Source organism: Schistocerca gregaria, chromosome 7, assembly GCF_023897955.1.
Source record: "Schistocerca gregaria isolate iqSchGreg1 chromosome 7, iqSchGreg1.2, whole genome shotgun sequence".
NCBI classification, from domain to species: Eukaryota; Metazoa; Arthropoda; class Insecta; order Orthoptera; family Acrididae; genus Schistocerca; species Schistocerca gregaria.
In genome coordinates this window covers 155,272,813-155,294,137 of record NC_064926.1, presented here as the reverse complement: position 1 = coordinate 155,294,137, position 21,325 = coordinate 155,272,813, and the positions used below count along the sequence as shown (strand labels likewise).

Below are 21,325 nucleotides of genomic sequence, written 5' to 3'. Positions count from 1 at the left end.
ATTACTGTTCATCCTGTGATCTACATACCTTCCACATTTCACTCCTCTGTCAGCATAAGCTCCAAACGTAATATTTCAAAGGTGTGGTCCATATTCCCAAATGCAATTTTGGCTCAAGCCGAGTCATTCCGCATATAAACGATGCCTATCTACATTTTACTAAAATGAAAATGCCGTTCCTTCTTTTATGGTTATCTTATTTATTATTTACTCTAAGCCTCTCTTTACAGGCGTATATATACGTAAATTGTATGATCATTACCGCAACTCATCTTCCACATCCCTCGTTTGTTACACAGTGCACTAATAACGATACACTTCGCGTCCACAGTTTCACAAGGCTTTTGTTTTTCTCTTTATCGGACACCCTGTGTACAATCAAAAATGCCACCTGCCCTAGTTTAAGACAGTCGGCGATTTCAATCTGTGTATTTCAGCTATCAATAGAATCCGTTCCTGAGGTGAAGAAGAGGGACATGAAAGAAGATTATCCACATAGACGAGCATGAGAAATAGTGAAACAGTCACACTCTCTGGTGGCTGAGTAGGAACAACGGCTGTTAATCCGGCCAAACGATGATATCCGTGTATGGGTCACCTCGTTATCTCGTAACCAACATAGTCTTCTGCCTGTTAATTTAAACGTGCAGTTCTGTACGACTATTCAAGTAATTCCCATTGTATTTTCACTTTCCCTCTTTTTCCCTGACGCATTCCACACATTTCTAAAATTTTAAGTTATCATAGATGAGCAACAGCTCCTGCATACGACTGTTTACGACACCTTTCGCTTTCTTACTGTGCCTTTCAGTAACTTCGGGTTAATACCCAAATTCATCATCATAGCTGACCATAGTTGCGTAATTCGTAGGGAAAATATTGGTATAATGTATGTGGAGACTGTGGTAATGTGACATGCTAATTAAGCACGCATGTATGTGCGCCTACATGTTTTGAACAGTACTGAACTAAAAAGTCATATAATTTTTTTGTTTTATTATCACTGAAGACAAATGAGACAAATGCTCGGGAAAGAATTAATATATTTTGAAGCCACGACTACCTCTTGTAGAAGCTTATTCCTCTTGTCATTATATTGCTTTCTGTGTTTATGACTGTCACCTCACTCCCGTTTCAGGACACAATTCACTAGAACTTAGATCTCACAGCCTTGTACCTACAATCTTAGCAAAAAAGTTTCTCATTAAAGTTTCTATTTGCTGTTTCACGAAGTAGACTTTGAGTATACGAATATTATACCTAAAAAGCGTTAAAGACACAATTCTCATGAGGTTGTTTGTAATGGCTGGAACAGCGCCGGATAATTCGAAAAGTTAGGAATGCGGTGATAAAAAATCGGAAGAACCTGGAAGTTAAGTACTTGACTTGAACCAGGAAAATGGGAAAACTAGTATTGTTGGATAATCTCAACAGCATATTTTGGGAAAGATTTTTTTAAATATACCTAGCAGTGTCAATATGAAGCACACTAAACGAAAGAAGCAGAAATTTTGAAACTTTTATGAGACATTTGCTAATTGAAAACCACCATATTGCTTTTGAAGTGGATCCGTTCCAAACCTGCAACCATACATAAAAATATCAGATAAATGCGCAATGTGTTATTGGATGATCAATGACTAAACGTCATACACCTGAGAAATTTAAAATTTTCCCCGCGAATTTAATGTTTGAAGAGATTTCGAATCTGCAGCCGGTTGTCGTAAGCTTCACTCCACGATATTTCCACTGGACACATGGCAGTCGTCCTCAGGTGAGCCATCGTAAGCTAACGAAGACTTTTTTCCTATATTGAATTTTAGTTCCCCCAGCTTAATATGCCTCTCTGCAGCCTGCAGAAGTGTTGAAAAACATAATTAGAAGATAAAAAACAATAAAACAGGCGATAAAACGGTGACTTTTTAAAAAACTGTAAAATTGGGAAAAGTTCTGGAAGTTAAAATATAAAAACACAGAGTTGCCGATGCTAATTAAGACACACAGTAAGTACATAGGGACAATCAAAACACACTGTGACAGTCTGGTTTCTGTTCCCAACACCTAAAAAATGGGGATGAACAACACTGAACACTCACTGTAGAGTAGACACGAAGATGACACCCCAGCCTAAGGCAGATGAGGGAGGGAGGAAAGGACCCGAACAGATGAGGGGAATAAATGGGGGAGGAGGGGAAAATCAGAAGCGAGGGAACGCATAAAAATAGGGGTGGGGTACGGCGGACGCGAGAAGGAGTGATGAAGACGTTTTCTGCTCCACCTTATACAGTGCACTGAGACTATTGCCGCGCGTGCGTCAGAGTCACGGTGACAGAAGGGCTACACCTCCAGGCGGCAGCCCCCTCGCTGGTGGAGCTGTGAAGATGAATTGTCTTCGGCGTTGCCGCTCGTCACAGTCCTCGGAGCATTCTGGCGTCTTGATCTAGACAAAGAACCAGAATAATCCGGTCTTCAATAGCTGACCTGAAGACGACTAGCAGATGTCCAGTGAAAATAACGAGGAGTGAAGCTTACGACAACCGACAGCGATCCCGAAATCTGTTCGAACGCCATATTCCTCTCATAAGAAAGAATAAAACTTGTTTTTCATGACGTTACATTTGTTAGAATTCTCTGTAGAAGGTTGTTGCAGATTTTTTGATTAATAAACAGGTGGAAAATGTGAAACTAATATTTAAATCGTTTTCAAAAGTAATTCAGTTTGTTTGCTTTTTCGCCCCGTATTCTTACTACAGATGAGACGTGGGTTTGTCACCTCGTTCCAGAAAAAAAAGCATGACCATACAAGTGGGACACAATTGGCGATCGTGTACCACGTTAGGTGAAGTTGAGTTCATCCCCGAATATGTGTTAATGTTTGGTCGGATACATAAGAGATCTTCTGTACTGATTTAGTTCCAAAGAGTAAAACATAAGTAGAAAATACGTTCAACCCTTGTGCTGGAATGACAAATGAAAACATCTTCTTGTCAACACAACAGTGACATTGACGGCGGAGTTAGGTTGCAGTATTGGACGCCTGGTTAAGTCCACATGACAGAAGAGGTAGTTCGAATTGTGGAAAGGGGCCAAAAATGATCGGCTGTCAGTTACACTCTTACACATGTAACTTTATTTCATTTCCCAAACATTATAGCGCCAATTTCCGAGCTTAACTATTGACTGAATATGTCACACAATCAGAGTTCCTGAACCAGACGTGTTTGGTTGATTCTATTTAGAGGAGAGAGAGTGTGTGTTTTGGGACCTTATGGCTTAAGAGCCAACCTATTTAATTCTTAAAACGGCTGAAGGCTAATGATTTAAAACACAACTACAATAAATTCTGTCTGGAACTTCGCGACCGATACGGTCGCAGGTTCGAATCCTGCCTCGGGCATGGATGTGTGTGATGTCCTTAGGTTAGTTAGGTTTAAGTAGTTATAAGTTCTAGGGGACTGATGACCTCAAAAGATTAGTCCCATAGTGCTCTGAGCCAATAAATTCTCAAAAGGTAGAAAACGCAAGGTTTTATCCTTAAATAATACTTCAAATGAGACTGAAGGTCCAAAGATTTAAGACTTGCCAAGTAAGGAATTTTAATTTTAAAGACCCATGACTAGGAACGCAATTCTATAAATTTTAACAAGGCAGAAATCCCAAGGATTTATCGTTAAATAATTTTTTCAAACGAGGCTGTAGGCCCAAACAATGTAAGAATAACAAGTAAGGAATATCAATTTTAAAACGGTTGAAGGCCCGTGATTGATAAACACAACTACAATAAATTTTCAAAAGGCAGAAGGCCCAAAGCTTTATCAAAACAAAATATTTTAAATGAGGCTGAAGGCCCAAGCAATGGAAGACTTGACGAGCAAGGAATTTTCTATTTTAAAAGAGTGAAGGCCCATTATTTCGTCACAGGGGTATTTCGTAACCGTGTTAGCGTTACGGGGATGTTTAGCAAACTCAAATGGCAGAGTCTGCAAGACAGGCGCTCTGCATCGCGGTGTAGCTTGCTCGCCAGGTTTCGAGAGGGTGCGTTTCTGAATGAGGTATCGAATATATTGCTTCCCCCTACTTATACCTCCCGAGGAGATCACAAACGTAAAATTAGAGAGATTCGAGCGCGCACAGAGGCTTTCAGACAGTCGTCCTTCCCGCGAACCATATGCGACTGGAACAGAAAAGGGAGGTACTGACATTGGCAAGTAAAGTGCCCTCCGCCACACACCGTTGGGTGGCTTGCGGAGTATAAATGTAGATGTAGATGTAGCAAACAAATTCAAACCATCGGCTATGAGCGATTAAAATACCCAATCGAACACCAATAAGAAAAGGCAGTACAGCAAGCGGTACTCAGAAGTTTCTGTCGGTGAATCTGCACTTTAAATATAGCCGTTCGCTTAAGGGATATGATAGTCGGCCCAACTATATCCGATCCGCCGGTAACCCAACCAAGAGACAGTCAACAGACCCACCGACAAGACGCTTTCCACCCGATCAGTGCACAAGGAACTCCAAAGCCAAAAGGTAAGAGACGTAGCTGCCCACAACCAAGTGTCAAAACTACAGACGTGTTGGACAGCGAAAACACGGTGAGACGGTGCGAAAACGACACTACCTGAATTTTACGTCAGCGGACAGGGCGGGAACCGGAACGCTAACGGCAACAAGGCATAAAATTCTTCTGGTGCCCTAGGACTTCAAATAACCAAAACTGACGGCACATTGTGAACAGACTCGCTTCGGTAATTAAATCAGCATTCAACCTTGATGGCCTGGGTCGGTAAGCCATGGACCTTGTAGCAATCGGGACAGCTCCCACACACTCCAGCACTGAGAAGAGACCGCCAGAGAGCCAGACCACGGCGCTGCATGGGGATTTCTTGCCTGATGCACACCAACCGACCGACTGTCGCACACAGGCTAGCTGGAAACTGTTAAGGACCAGAACAAAGACAGTACAAGGTGCGAATATCGATACACACCACTGCTGCCACACGTAGAATGAGGAACCACGGCATAAACTCAATAAGCGTGTGAAAAAAAACGCAGAGTAACAGTCAAGATTTAAACCAACGCATGCCGAAGGCGGCGGCCACGCGGTTCTAGGCGCTGCAGTCCGGAACAGCGTGACTGCTACGGTCGCAGGTTCGAATCCTGCCTCGGGCATGGATGAGTGTGATGTCGTTTGGTTAGTTAGGTTTAAGTAGTTCTAAGTACTAGAGGACTGATGACCTCAGATGTTAAGTCCCGTAGTGTTCGGAGCCATTTGAAACGTTTTCTTAAACCAATGTATAAGCCGGAGCCAGCACAGCTTTTTTTTATTTTTGGCACCCAGTAACTTCAATCTGTTTCAACAAATCAAAATTGTTGTATATTATGGAAAGGGCCATTAATTATTTAGCAAATCTTGCAAAATTGCTATACAGCGGTGTAAAATATTAGTGTACTGGTAAGAAAAGGTAGTAAACCAATTAGTAAGTTAAAAATCACCGTATTCGATTGCAGCACGAGCAGTTTTCAACTTATCATCTTAGAGATGCACCCAGGGTCAGGAATGTTTCAACCTGTTGCCACGATCTGTACTCCAGATAGCGGAGGCCGGAACAGCAATCGCTTCAGTGACTCCTGCGGGCGGTACAACCCGTTGTCGCGTTAGCTGCACAAGCAGGTGCCTAATGCGCTGTGTGCTCCCGAATGCATCGCACCGCTATCGACCCCCCGAGGCCCGGCGCTGATCAGATGACCCTGGGCGCATGTCGCAACACGTGTTACCTGCTCATCACGGTCGCCGTGTTCGCACTTGGCGCCGCGGGCACTGCTTTGAGCCAGTCACGGCCACTAATCATGCAGTTACCTGCACCCCATCATCCGCTGTCCAGCTACCGCAGTCCTTGTTATGTGCTGCACTTATTTTTCCCGTATCTTCGGAAACCGAACGACGACAATTCCCAATGACAGAGTGTTCCTAAATTCTCTCCATCAGTTCAAAAAATTTTGATTTGGAAACAATTAGATGATTTTTGTTATGCCACAATTCCAATGTGTGTCCCACTCGCCACTCATAGTACATGAAGTGTCCTCCTCCCTATAAGCCGGCATGGTGACATGAATTGCCAAAATTATGTTGAATTATAATAAAAATGCACTGAAGATGGATATTTACAGCCAAAATCTAGATTTGCGAGAATAATAAAGGCCAATGAGATAGCGACTGACTGTTGTGTACCGCTTCTTCCTGATTATATTCAGGTTCTTCCCATGTACGGGCCTGCATTGCAGCGCCAACCTTCTCACTGCTTTATTTATTCGTGCACGAAGGATAGCAATATCACTGACTGGTGCTGGCTACACGCGATTCTTGACGTAACGACATGAAAATGCCGTGGCGTCGGGGGAGTGTGAGGGCCATGCAGTGAGGCTAGCATGATCCGTTCCCCCCCGGGGAAATGTGTCATTCAGCACATCCCACATGCCCAGATAAAACTTTTCCGTTAATGTTTCATTTGCGAAGAGAAAATGAACTATCAATTGGACAGTTTTTGATGTTGCTCAAGAACTGTCATACAATGCTTTTTAAATTAACAGACCGCAATCGACTGTATTGTTGTTTGTTTAATTATGACCCCGTTTCGGCCCTTTATGCAATTTTCAAGTGATTGAGTTACTGTCATTAACGAATACTGCGGGACAAGAGACTTAAATTTGGCCATATTTTAAGAGAAGTATTCGCTGCACACGAAACGACAGATGTAAAATCATCACCTTGTAAAAAGATTAGTAAATAATAGTAGTCGACGGTCATATTTAATAAAAACAAGTTTACTGTGGTATATGAAATATGAACTCTTGTCCTTGAGTCGTAGCAATGGCACGATCTTCGGATTTTTCTTTAATCGAGCTCATGTGGGATATGATGGGACGAGAAGTGACTCGTGCGGCTCGTCAGTCGACAACTCTTACAGAACTACAAGAACAGGCCGAGTAGGCGTGGCGTAACGTGTCACAGGACAGTATTCGTCATGTGTACCATCGACTACGTGCCAACATAATAATATGGATATTTCCTCATATCTGCTGCCTCAGAACCGCTTCTGCCATTCATCTGTAAATGTAATCATTTAATGTTCTCCACATGCACTGCTCAAACAAGAACTATTGAGTGAAGTGGAAACCACTAAAAGGGCTTACTAACTTGTTTCCGACAGTGTAATTCATTGCGTGAATATGGAGTGGATGATTTGTCTACATATTCTGATACGACTGCCCCATAATGGTGCTGTCTGCAATTACGTTACGGAGCATATCACGAATCGAAGATTGGAGAAGTGCTCTATCCACTGAGAAGCGCTATTTTTCTATTGTGTTGAATTTTTCTCGAAGTCGCGTTCTGAAACTCCGGAGATGCTATAGATCAAAAGATGTTACTAGAAATTTATATAACAGAAGCGAAGAAGGATATTTATTTGTTCATTTTAAAGTATGATTCTATGCCGGTGCTAATTGGTTTATAAGATTCTTGACAATAATTTTCATCTCTAGAGTCTGTCAAGTTCAGACAACATAAACTACAGTTAACTGCTTAGTTATTTAATGGCTGAGAGCGTGATTGAGTGATTTTCCTTTCTCAGTATGTGCTTAAATTAAATTTCAGTTCGTTAGCCGATACTTCAAAATGTAACCTGGCTGAAGACTTAGCTTAAGAATGCATTACTCATGCATGTGTACGTTATTTTAAGGCATTTCTCTGATTAAAAGATTGTGCGATCTTGCAAAAAACACTGATCGGGACTGGGAGTTGAATGTCAAGGCACAAGTTGCGGATAGTTATATCTTAATCTCTTGCCTAAAAATGGTAGCAAAAAGAGTTCGTGGTTGATACAATAGCACGTTGAGGAACATACTGTCTTTTGTCTGTGTTAAGGCAACTGATATTATCATTGAAGGTGACTGCAAAATAATATACAACTTTATACTACCCGATAATAGAACGGATCCAACAATTCTAATCCGTAGATTATCACACATCTATGTACAATTAGAGATTTAAACTTGTTAAAAACTCTTACAGTACAACGATGACTTACAGCCAGCTAGTATCGCAGAACTGATAACTTTGGAAAGACTCATTAACTCACCATTACCAACGGCGAGGGACAACGATGAACCTGTGAACAGAAGAACAGTTATCATTTCTCTTCCTCAATTTTTCCTAGAATCACAAAGACGGTGTGCGTGGGCTTGTGTGTGTGTGTGTGTGTGTGTGTGTGTCTGTGTGTGTGTGTGTGAGAGAGAGAGAGAGAGAGAGAGAGAGAGAGAGAGAGAGAGAATTTAACGGTGTGAATCAAATGTACGCGGGTAATGATTTGCATTTTCGCTTGCACTGAACACAACTTTACAGCTGTTTATTGGAAATTAATACGAAATAGGAAGGACTAGGCACAAAGTGGTGCAGATTTTGATTTCGCCTGCTCTCTCAGTTAAGTAACTGCGTTGCCGAAAAAAAACTGGAAAAACGCTCAAATCTACTCGATGATTTCCATGTTAGGATGTGAGGCGGTGAAGGATAACTGGTGATGTTAAAACACAGTTAAGAATTTGTGTGAACTCTTATCAGACACATCTTCAGACTCATCCGTTAGAGAAAGTGTTAAAGGAACCCTGTTGGTATTATGAAATTAAATCTGTAGGGATCAGATAATAGTGCGCTTGACTTCAATCACGACCTTTTCCTGGCGATTGTGAACCCATCTTCAGGTGAACAAGAACCACGACACATGTAGCAGCCGCACATTGGGCAGCAGGATGAGCGAAGATGGCAGCCGCACATGAAACCGACAGACGGGATACCTACCCGCAGCCGAATTTCCAGTGCGCGGTGTTCACGGGCACCACAGTTCTTGTTCATCTGAAGATGTCATTGAATTAATAAAACTTTATACCTGAAGCGTTTTATTATTTGATTCCACTATAGTCAGTTGTAGATTTCCTGTTGAATAAAGGCTAAAAACTCATGTGTACTGAATGTTCAGAATATTCGAATTACCGGTTCGGCGTGAGTAGTCGTACTTTATGAACGATCCATAATCAGATTATGGCATAGAAAAATGTGTTGAAAGTAATAGAAGAAAGGAACAAGTATCATGGAGTAGGTGGAATAAAGTTAACGATAAACTTATCATTAAAATTGGTTACCACTCAGTGTATTCAGTAAATAACGAGGAATTTGGTGAAGAAATGTGAAGAAACTGGGGAAGGAAAGAACAGACTAATTTCCTGGCGAATCGATGATAAAAGTGTCGAAAACTCATCGACGAAGCCCTAGAAGACATACATTCTAGAGAAAGACAGAGATTGTAATTTATCCCCTAAATAACTGAGGAATTGGGATGTATGTGCAACACAGAGATGAAGAGGCTGTCGCTATAGACCGAATGATTTGGAATAATTTAGTATTACGTTTCTTATTACGAGGATGACCCAAAAGGGCGTAAATATTTCAAAATACATGAATTCACGGAATGATGTAGATAGAGGTAACAATTCCCACAGATTCATAAATTGACATGAGGTTTCATTGAAACCTAAAGATATTGCAAAAATTACCAACAGACGGGGCTGGGCAGCAACACGTAAGTGACGCCGCATGGGAATCGTGTAAGCAATGAGCTACAGTGAAATATAAAAGTCAGATCATCCCTGGCTTCGTTGATAAACACCTGCTAGAAGGTATCACTTTTATGCAGGATGGCGCTCCACGCCGTATAGCTACACTTGTGGTAGATTTCTTGTGACATCATTTGAAGAATATCACGTGTTGAGCCGCTATGTCCGTCATGCATAGCCTCCCAGGTCCCCAGTCCTCATGTTGTATGATTATTAATTTTGATGTTACTGGCCGAGCGGTTCTAGGCGCTACAGTCTGGAACCGCGGCACCGCTGCGGTCGCAGGTTCGAATCCTGCCTCGGGCATGGATGTGTGTGATGTCCTTAGGTTAGTTAGGTTTAAGTAGTTCTAAGTTCTAGGGGACTGATGATCTCAGAAGTTCAGTCCCATAGTGCTCAGAGACATCTGAGTCATTTGATGTTACTGACGTAGAGAGCCTATTGCTATCTTCCGACCTCATTAGAGATGCATAAAGGCAACATCTGACGCCGATTTCTCACCATGCATTCTGATATGCTGTACAGTCCTGCTCACAACATTGTCCCTCCAAAATGTTGTGCATTTGTTACAAAGAACTCAATCTTTTCTAAAAATCTATTGTCATGCTAATTATTGGTTTTGTATCATATGATGTGTCACCTATGGTTCATTTTGTACACATTATTGATTTCAATTAAATTCCATCTCATTTCAATCACGAGTGCTAATTTTTGCTTCTCAGCCTGCATTACTCCATGAAGTGCTGAATTTTAAACTATTAACGGACTTTTGGATCACCCTGTAAGTTGAGATGGATCTGGTCAAATATTCCTGTGAAAAATGGTATGGACGACTAGCACATTTCACACTAAAAAGTGCTGAAAAATTCACATGGTAACTTAGGTTAATTTCAGAAGTTTTCCTCGAAAACTTCCACATTCAATGTAAAAAGATATACTCTTAGTTTAACTTCTAGACAAATATTCTTAGACATTTTGTATCAAAATCTGCTGCTAGGTGTCTTAACCACCATGGATTCCATACGTGTAGTACGTTTTGATATACTCACTCAAAAATACCTTCTAATCTGGACTCTTACTTCTCATGGAATATCAGTTTTGCAAATGTCGCTCTGGTGAACCGTCCGTAACAGGTGACTAATACGAAAAACCCTGAGTGCAGCAGCGTATCCAGCTTATAAAATCTTACTGGGGCCCTATATTTGCTATTTGACTGGGTATGCTTTCCCGCTTCAGACGATACCGAAAGTTCCGCTGCTCTGGACCTATTATAATAAAAAGAACGGTCTCCCCAGCTTCAAAGAGTAAACACTTCTCTGAGTTTCTTGTAACATTCATGGCACAAAAAAAAGAAATTTCTCTGAATTATATAGTGCAAATAGTCCATCAAACAGACACTCAAATCCACTCAACATGGGAAAGCAAATAAATTAACCGCGGAACATACAAACTCTTTCTGTATTCTGAAACCACAATCACTGCGCATCGTTATATCTAACTGTCCCTCTTTAAGAGAATCAGCCAGAATTTAATTCAGTCTATTATTCTGGACTGGCCCAACAAAATGTGTTACGTCAGTAGGAATAAATTCAAGACACTGACTACCGTAGAAAAAAATTAATTCAAATTTTCTCTTAGGTAGGAAATAGCAGCAACTGCGTGCTTCTTGCTACCCGACGCTTTAATGAGACTGGAAAATATATATAAACTTGGTCTTAAATGATGTTTATTACACAATCGGTGTTAAAAGTAAGAGGCGCATTCGAAAAGTAAGATTCGATTAGGCGCGAAGTGGATGCCACTTAAAAATGCGATGGAACTTTCAAATGGTTCAAATGGCTCTGAGCACTATGCGACTTAACTTCTGAGGTCATCAGTCGCCTAGAACTTAGATCAATTAAACCTAACTAACCTAAGGACATCACACACATCCATGCCCAAGGCAGGATTCGAACCTGCGACCGTAGCGGTCACCCGGTTCCAGACTGTAGCGCCTAGAACCGCAGGATCACTCCGGCCGGCGATGGAACTTTGCCCACATGAGTTGGGCAGTGTCTTTAGTGTGCCTGTAGAAAGGCCTAAAACAACAGTGGCTCCTGCCAAGTATGCGCATCTGGTGTGAGATTTCGCTTGAAGATATGCAGCCCGCATAACTTAAACGTCTTTTTTTTCCCAAGACAATTTTGAGCCGCATTTTGCAGGGGCAATGAAGACGCTCCTGTAGCGTTTTCGATATGTGATGCACTGACGATCGTCATTGACTAAAATATTATACCACAACTGTATTTCATTAGATTCCCAAGACCCTGGGAGGAATGAAACCTTACGTAACGGGACAGATTATTCCGGACTGCCTTGTAACATATAGATATTTACTGTGGACTCTCGTTTCCTTTAGGAGGATTAAGGCTAGTAAACAACAGAATTGGTCTTTGGCAGAAAGACTTCGTATATCTAACAAACAACCTACGTGCTCTAAAACACAGAAAGAACTCCCCCTTTTGTCAAAGGAGCTCTCTTTGCTCCATCCATGAAGAAGGTTGCGTTTTTAACTGAAGGGTAGTGGTTATGAAGATATAAAGGTTGGAACGGCTGGGAAGTTTCGCCCACAAGAAATTTCTAGAACATTCCAAAACATTCGACAGTATCCGAGACCATTAAACAACAATACAAAACGTTCCCGAATGTTCAACAATGGTCTAGAGCGTTCGCGTATAGTCTGGAAATTTCGGAATGATTTCAGAATGTTCGGGAACATCCCAGAACGTTCCAAATCATTGTGGAACATTCCGGAACACTTTGGAATATTGTGGAACATTCGAAGCCTTTTTGATATATAATCTGGAATTCACGACTGGTGGTGATACCCTTCTGTAGGGGTATAAAAAGCAACACCTGTCGTGTGTTAGAAGGTCTGTTTGTTATCAGTGACGGATGGAAGAACCAAAAAGTACTGCAGTGAGTAAATACAAACAACCAGTGCAGTGTGAGTAGTCAAAGTGATACAGCGACTGAATAGAAATCGAAACTAAAGTGTCAAAAGTGTGTAAAGTGTACTTCGTTTATTTGTTACTAAAAAATTTATTCGGTTTATATATTAGACAATGTCCAAAAATAAAGTACAAGCCAGTTCTGAAGCAAAACGGTGAATAAAATAACATTGTCTGCGATATCAACTTCAATATTCAGTAGAAAACTCCCGGTGAACACAGAATATGCAAATCGATCGACACGATGGTAAACGTTGAAGGAAGCGTGAAATTCTCTACAGAATCTCTAAACTGTTTGCATGTACCAGGAATGGCATTACACTGCCTACGACTTAAAACTCGATCTCCGATCATACTACTCAGAAATACCAACTCGCCAAAGCTATGTAATGGATCAAGGACGATCGTCAAAAAGCTATCGAACAACATCATCAATGCCGGTCTTAGGACTGGAGAGTACAAAGGACACACGCTATTTCTCCCTAGGATACCACTTATCTATACTGTACTGCTATTCCAATGTGAAATATTGCAATTCCCAATCAAATTAGCCTATAATTTTAAAATTAGCAAAGAGTAACGGCAAAGTTTAAAATACTGCGGCATCAACCTGAAAGACACTTGCTTCTCCCAGGGTCAGTTATATGTAGTTTCCTTTCAGTAGGAAATTCGAAAAATTTGTACTTATATACCCCGGATAACAAAATGAAGAAGTTGTTTATAAACAAATATTGTAAACTGAATATAAGTTCAATAAATTTTTTACTTATTATACTTTAACAAGTATTGTAAGTAGAATATGTTTTCAATAATTTCTTTTACCTTAAATAGTTTGAAGGTCATCCTTTTATTCGAACTAAGACACAATCTCATATCCACTTCCTGAGCGATGATATGGTTGCTGAACAGTTCAGAGAAAATTTGAGTCTCGTAACAAATAAATACCCCACTCATTCGATTAGAGTTGGTAGGGACTTCAACCTTCCCCCGATATGTAGGCAAAAATACTTACCAAAACTGGTGGTAGGCAGAAAACATCTTCCGAGATTGTCGTAATTGCTTTCTCCGAAAATTATTTCGAGCAGTTAGTCCACGAACCAACGCGAATTGTCAATGGTTGCGAAAACACACTTGACCTCTTAGCCACAAACAATCCAGAGCTACTAGAGAGCATCATGACTGATACAGGGATTAGTGATCACAAGGTCGTTGTAGCTAGGCTCAATACCGTTTCATCCAAATCCACCAGAAACAAACGCATAATAATTTTATTTAAAGAAGGTGATAAAGTGTCACTTGAAGCCTTCCTAATAGACAATCTCCGTTCCTTCCGAACTGACTATGCAAATGTAGACGAGATGTGGCTCAAATTCAAAGATATAGCAGCAACAGCAATTGAGAGATTCATACCTCATAAATTGGTAAGATAAGGAACTGATCACCCATGGTACGCTAAAACAGGTCCGAACGCTGTTTCAGAGGCAACGGAAAAACCATGCGAAGTTCAGAAAAACGCGCAATCCCGAAGACTGGCTAAAATTTACAGACGCGCGAAATTTGGCACGGACTTCAATGAGAGATGCCTTTAATAGGTTCCACAACGAAACAGTGTCTCGAAATTTGGAAGAAAATGCGAAGAAATTCTGGTCGTATGTAAAGTACACCAGCGGCAAGACGCAGTCAATACCTTTGCTGCGCGGTGACGATGACAGTGTTACCGACGACTGTGCCACTAAAGCGGAGTTATTGAACGCAGTTTTCCCAAATTCCTTCACCAGGAAACACGAATGGAATATTCCAGAATTTGAAACACGAACAGCTGCTAGCATGAGTTTCTTAGAAGTAGATACCTTAGGGGTTGCGAAGCAACTCAAATCACTTGATATGGGCAAGTCTTCAGGTCCAGATTGTATACTGATTAGGTTCCTTTCAGATTACGCTGATACTATAGCTCCCTACTTAGCACTCATATACAACCGCTCGCTCACCGATAGATCTGTACCTACAGATTGGAAAATTGCGCAGGTCGCACCAGTGTTCAAGAAGGGTAGTAGGAGTAATCCATTTAACTACAGACCTATATCATTGACGTCGGTTTGCAGTAGGGTTTTGGAGCATATACTGTATTCAAACATTATGAATCACCTCGAAGGGAACGATCTATTGATTCGTAATGAACATGGTTTCAGAAAACATCGTTCTTGTGCAACGCAGCTCTTTATTCGCACGAAATAATGACCGCTATCGACAGGAGATCTCAAGTTGATTCCGTATTTCCTGATTTCCGGAAAGCTTTCGATACCGTTCCTCACAAGCGACTTCTAATCAAGCTGCGGGTATCGTCTCAGTTGTGCGACTGGGTTCGTGATTTCCTGTCAGGAAGGTTGCAGTTAGTAGTAATAGACGGCGAATCATCGAGTAAAACTGAAGTGATATCAGGTGTTCCCCAGGGAAGTGTCCTGGGACCTCTGTTGCTCCTGATCTATATAAGTGACCTGGGTGACAATCTGAGCAGTTGTCGTAGGTTTTTCGCAGATGATGGTGTAATTTACCTTCTAGTAAGGTCATCCGAAGACCAGTATCAGTTGCAAAGCGATTTAGAAAAGATTGCTATATGGTGTGGCAGGTGGCAGTTGACGGTAAATAACGAAAAGTGAGAGGTGATCCACATGAGTTCCAAAAGAAATCCGTTGGAATTCGATTACTCGATAAATAGTACAATACTCAAGGCTGTCAATTCAACTAAGTACCTGGGTGTTAAAATTATGAACATCTTCAGTTGGGAAGACCACATAAATAATATTGTGGGGAAGGCGAGCCAAAGGTTGCGTTTCATTGGCAGGACACTTAGAAGATGCCACAAGTCCACTAAAGAGACAGCTTACACTACACTCGTTCGTCCTCTGTTAGAATATTGCTGCGCTGTGTGGGATCCTTACCAGGTGGGATTGACGGAGGACATCGAAAGGGTGCAAAAAAAGGGCAACTCGTTTTTTATTGTCACGTAATAGGGCAGAGAGTGCAGCAGATATAATACGCTAGTTGGGATGGAAGTCATTAAAGTAAAGACGTTTTTCGTCGCGGTGAGATCTATTTACGAAATTTCAGTCACCAACTTTCTCTTCCGAATGCGAAAATATTTTGTTGAGCCCAACCTACATAGGTAGCAATGATCATCTAAATAAAATAAGAGAAATCAGAGCTCGAACAGAAAGCTTTAGGTGGTCGTTTTCCCGCGCGATGTTCGAGAGTGGACTGGTAGAGAGATAGTATGATTGTGGTTCGATGAACCCTCTGCCAAGCACTTAAATGTGAATTGCAAAGTAATTATGTAGATGTAGAAGTCGAGTACCCGATACAGCAAATAAAAAAAAATAAAACCTCGAATGCAATAAAGCTGTTCCTTAACACAGAAGAAACAAATTATACATCTTTTCATACCTCTGAGCCACAAACTACAAGAGTCTTCAACACAGTCGGTCTTTTGAAGAAAAAGTAATTACTTTATCGAAAATGTTGGTATATTAGAAAGTCGTATGAAGTGCAGTAAATTACGCATAATTAGATACATTACGTATCAAGAAAAATTGCTATCATCGTAAGGACAGACCGGATCAGTAATATGTACTTCTCACGGACGAAATACTGTCTTTACATTATACTGCTTTCAGCGAAGTAAGCTGGAATGATACACATATTCAAAATTATTTGTTCACCAATACATTGTAGATTATGTCTCTGAATGCGTGAGATTCGCCACTACTTACTTCTATTTTATGATCATTCATATCTCTTGATAATTTACTGATGCTTTGAACGCAAAACTGTAATAACCATTTCTTTAAATAAGTAGTAACATAACTGCAAACAAACTATAATCTATCTGTGGTTTTCTCGCATCTACGGACGCTAGTATCTTTCCAACTGACACACCATAACAACTTCTACAGCAGTGTATGTTGGATTGCGGTAATGTTACGAATATTTGTCGATGGTCTTTGAGACACACTTCTTCAGAGATGGTTTTGTGATCGGATTGCGTTTGTCACCTCTGGATTTAATCTTCTGATGTAAACTAAGTTCAGTTCGTAGTAACATTTTCACATTATAAAGCACAAAATCAGTGCGGGAGCCTAAAGGACATTTACGGCTAATTTCCTTCCACGCTGAAGTTGCTGAAAATGTGCAGAATGACAAAAACTATTTATGCACCCACTTGAATGTAATAAGCATTTTATTTACTCATTTTTGTTCTGTTTTGTAGTTCGATCGATCTTTTAGAACTATAAGAATGGCGTCATGGGTGGTGGAGTTCTGGTTGATCCTGTAATGAACTGCTGGGAAGAGGTTGGAGAAGAGCATGTCAAGATTCAGAATTTGGAGGAGACTCTGACGCAGATTTTACAGTTACTACTTCTACACCTTCTAAAACCACGGCAGTAACCGTGGTAGACTGGATAACATTGTGTAAAGTCGACCAATGTGTAAAACGTATAGCACACATGCAGCGGTAGCGAACACTGTTTCCCTGTTCTTGAAGAACCGTTTCACGAAAGTTGTGAAACTGTTTCTGATACTGAAGTGGCTGCAAAAGTGGATTTATATGCGTGGTCTAAGCTTGACTGTGAACCGCAATGCTCTGGCATACGTCTTCCTCCCAAGGGCATATTTTTACCAGAATTTGACGTTGATAATTTCACGATGGTTTTTTCAAGTAATTAGTTAAACTGGTATATGTTATTCGTATTTTGCGCTCCTGCTACATTGACAAGAATATTTACCACCCGTTACCTCATGATGGGCTAAGAAATACATATTACATTGAGCAGTTTTGTTGCTTACTATTCTCAAAAAATACATACTGACATGTATTTCACTGTTATAATGAATACAATGTTTTATCACTTATAGTGTTGACCCACCACCGCTCACGTACCCACCGTTCAAGGCGAGTCTCCCACTTTACTACGTGACAGATAGAGGGTACTGAAAATTCAAAGAAGGGCAGCTCGTTTTGGTACTATCGCAAAACAGGGGACAGAATCTCACGTATAAGGTTCTCGAGTTGGAGTGGCAATCATTATAATAAAGGTGGTTTTGACTCCTCTGAATATGCAAATTTTTTATTGACGCCATCGTATTTCGGGAGAAATGGTCATCACCATAAAAAAGAAAGGTAAACCAGAGCTCGCACGGGAGTGGAATTGCAGAGAAATAGTCTAAGTGTCTTCTCCAGACACTACAGTGCAACAGTGACGAAGAACTACAGACTACAGATAATTTGCGTTATTATAAAAACTAACTTCGCACTTCAGAGAGTCAGTATTTTGTCACTTCTTGATAACAGTTGCCCTCTCTTTGAATACAACGGAAGAAAACTATGTTTAACGTAGTTACTATCAGCATTATTAAATAAAAGAGTAAACGAACTTAACAATACAGTTGTCACAGAGCTTTCTTAAAATCGCAATCACCGATATTCCAAAAAAGTAATAAATTTCTGGCACCAACAGAAGAAGGCTGGTGCGAATCTAATTGCTGCAGGAAAATGCTCTACCCCTCTAACTGGAAAACGAAGATCTGCACGTTGCACAAAACAGCACATCGCCGGAAGGTAAGGCCAGCCGCTATGTATTTCAAAGAAAGCTTTACGACTCCTGGTGTACGTTAGTGCACACTATTAAATTGCTCCTAACTCGGTGTAGACGCAGACTTGAGAGTCTGTGTTGCGAGGTCTTTCTTAACAATTTAAAACGCAATGACTACCGAAATCAATTTCAAATTTCATTTGCTAGTGTGTCCTACGGTTAGGACTCGAGACAGGAGCTCGTGATCATTGGCCGTATAACGGAATTTTTTTTTTCCTTTCTGAGAGAGATAAGGTGACCGAAGTATAGTGAATTATTTATCCTAGACATGCTCGGTTAATCTTGCCGCACAAATTATGGTCACGTAAAGGGAATAGAGCAATCTTTTGTTTCCTTTACAGCACACCATTCTCAAATAAAAGACCTCTGCGTGGCACTGCAGGCGGCGCTAGAAAACAGAGAGATTACATAACCATCGTAAACGAAGCGGTTTTGCTTTCAGCACGACATGCCGAGGCGTTGAGATAACGGACATGCCACGATCTTACGGCATCACTAGCGCCATTTTTCTGAGACTACTGCCATGCATATCCATGGAGTTGGGTCGCTGCCTGTAGTGTTGTGGTATTTTAAGTGTGATAAAGAACATTTAACCAGAAGAACCCACATTTTAACCAATATTTGTATATTTTGCTGCTGTGTCGTATGTATGTCACCCACTGTAATCTGCACAGCGTTTCCTAAAGAAAAATGAAACATTACAATTTCTAAGTCACCCCGAAACACTTACTGTACAATCCGTAATACTTTCAATCAGTCAATCGTCCCTTATCCATATGTAACATATGATAATCTTCAGACCACATTTTTCACTTTAAAAATTATTTGCTGTGCAAGACACTATTCCATAAATTCAGATCGTCTTGTGAAACCAGCAAATATATTTCAACGCTCCAAAATTATTATACAGGGTCGATACCATGACACGCTTCAATCATATATGTAATTAGTTTATTCTTATGTCATCTGTGGCACTCAAATTCCCTACACTCATGATAGCGCCAGTTGACCCAAATTAATAATAAAAGCAATAAAACTCATTTTAATTTCAACTTCTAGACCGTCAGGAATTAGAAATAAATCAATGACAACATAATGCTTAATTTACAATTCCACACTTAAGTCTACTTACATATTCAGAAAGCCAACGTATGGTACTACATTCCACATCAAGGGGCTGAAGAGCGGCTTAGATGGACATGGGTAATGAATACACAATGGGCGCAGCACATGGACTGTGTTAGTATTCACAAAAGCAACTCACCGAAAATTATTAAATTATTTTGTAAGACTTGGCTGTGGGTTATCAATATCATTACATCATACTGCGAAAACTAAACAACATCTGAATCGCTCTCGATTTTAGTACCACGTGAAACACTGCTACTCATGACCTGACCTTACAAAGAGGACACTTCAAATCGGACAAAAATTATCAAAAGAGGGGGTATCAAATTTCACACAGTCGCGTTTAGGAAACATTAAGACACTTTAGCACACTAAGATACCTCAAGTGAACTCAGGAGTCCACGCATCCACATGGCGAGCTTGGTGCCTCCATTGCAGGTCACAAGGAAGCTGCCTAAAATTTATGAGGTTACTGAATGAAAGTAATCAGGCCCTGTTCCCGTTTTCGACAGCAAGTATTTAGGACGGTTAACCGCCCCCAGGGTTTCATATTTTCAATAACAAATAACATAGTTAACCGTCCACGGAGTTCAACATTTCTAAATATTTATCCGCACTCATCCATTCGACACGAGCATGTGCTTATGACTGAACGTCGCTCGACCAACAAAGCCCACTGCAGACCGACACTTAAGGGGGCACCAAATACAAATCGAAATCGAGAGACAGGCCTTGTCGTATGGCGCATATGCTGAAATTAAATGTAAATAATACGTCTTCTTTAGCGGGCGTCGCTCTAATGCAGTGTCATAGATGACGAATATATAGGAAAACAGTAGGAAGTCTCTGTGTGACCATCTCTGACCCACAGAACTTTAGTAATTATGCAGTAAGTAGACACGTTCTCTCAGAAGAACAGACTTTACTCACAATTATTCCCAAAACTGAGTGCAGAGAAAATGGTCAACACTCATACTAAAGAGTCACAAATTGAGTTTACCAATTACGTTATGTCATCAAAATTACGATACTTAAACCGTCTCCCGTCACTTCCCTGTCTAAATTGACTCTAAATGGCACATTTTGAATGTTGTCTACGATGTTGTAACTGATTTTTATACCTTTCATTCACAACGTCAGCTAGACCTCCGCAGCAGCGCCCGCACCTCAGGCCAGTTAGTCTAACGGTCCAAAGCATGGCGGAGATGCAGAGACAACGTCTCATTGTTCGCTCTGCCCGGAGGGAAACCTCTCCTGTTTCCTGTACCCCGCTAGCACCCTCTACCAACGACTCAGTCAATCTTATCCGAAACCAACAAGCAATCGCTTCTCTTAACTTTCTTACAGGTTATACTTCGACATAACCGATTACACACTATCTTCAGCTAGTCCCTCACATTTCTGTATCCTATCACATTCAAACTCCATGGAATCATACACTCATGGAAGGGTACAGACAGGAAACGGTAATGTAGGACATTAAAATAAAGGACGGATGGATTCACTGTCAAATGCAAAGGCAAGATTTCATGAATACAAAAACAGAAAGATGCTTCTTATCTCACAGAGTACCATGGCAGTCAATCTTCTGATACATTAATAATACTGACATGCAAAATGTTTAAATTGATACTAAAAGTACCGCTTCGACATTACAGATCATGTTGTAATACCTGTTTTGAAACTTCCTGGCTGATTGAAAGTGTTTACTGGAAGCGGGGGGACAACTCGGGATTTTAACTTTCGCGGCTAATGCTCTTACGACTGAGCTACCCAGGCACAGCTCACGATCCCCCAGTACTTCTTTATTTCCATCAGTATTTTTCTCAGACTTTACAAACCCTTTTAAAAATGAATATCAAAATATTTTAGGTTTACATGAACAGGCAG

The 21,325-nt window shown here is 40.8% G+C and overlaps 1 protein-coding gene across 1 annotated transcript in view; it reads right to left on the bottom strand.

Annotated features, from left to right (window-relative positions):
* The window catches only part of LOC126281509 (hemicentin-2-like), a 2,121,475-nt gene that overhangs the window by 1,302,813 nt on the left and 797,337 nt on the right, over positions 1-21,325 (bottom strand). Inside the window, exon 2 of the mRNA XM_049980531.1 lies at positions 8,142-8,171. Within this exon, the coding sequence (XP_049836488.1) occupies positions 8,142-8,171 (30 nt within the window). The remainder of the gene's footprint in view (positions 1-8,141; positions 8,172-21,325) is intronic.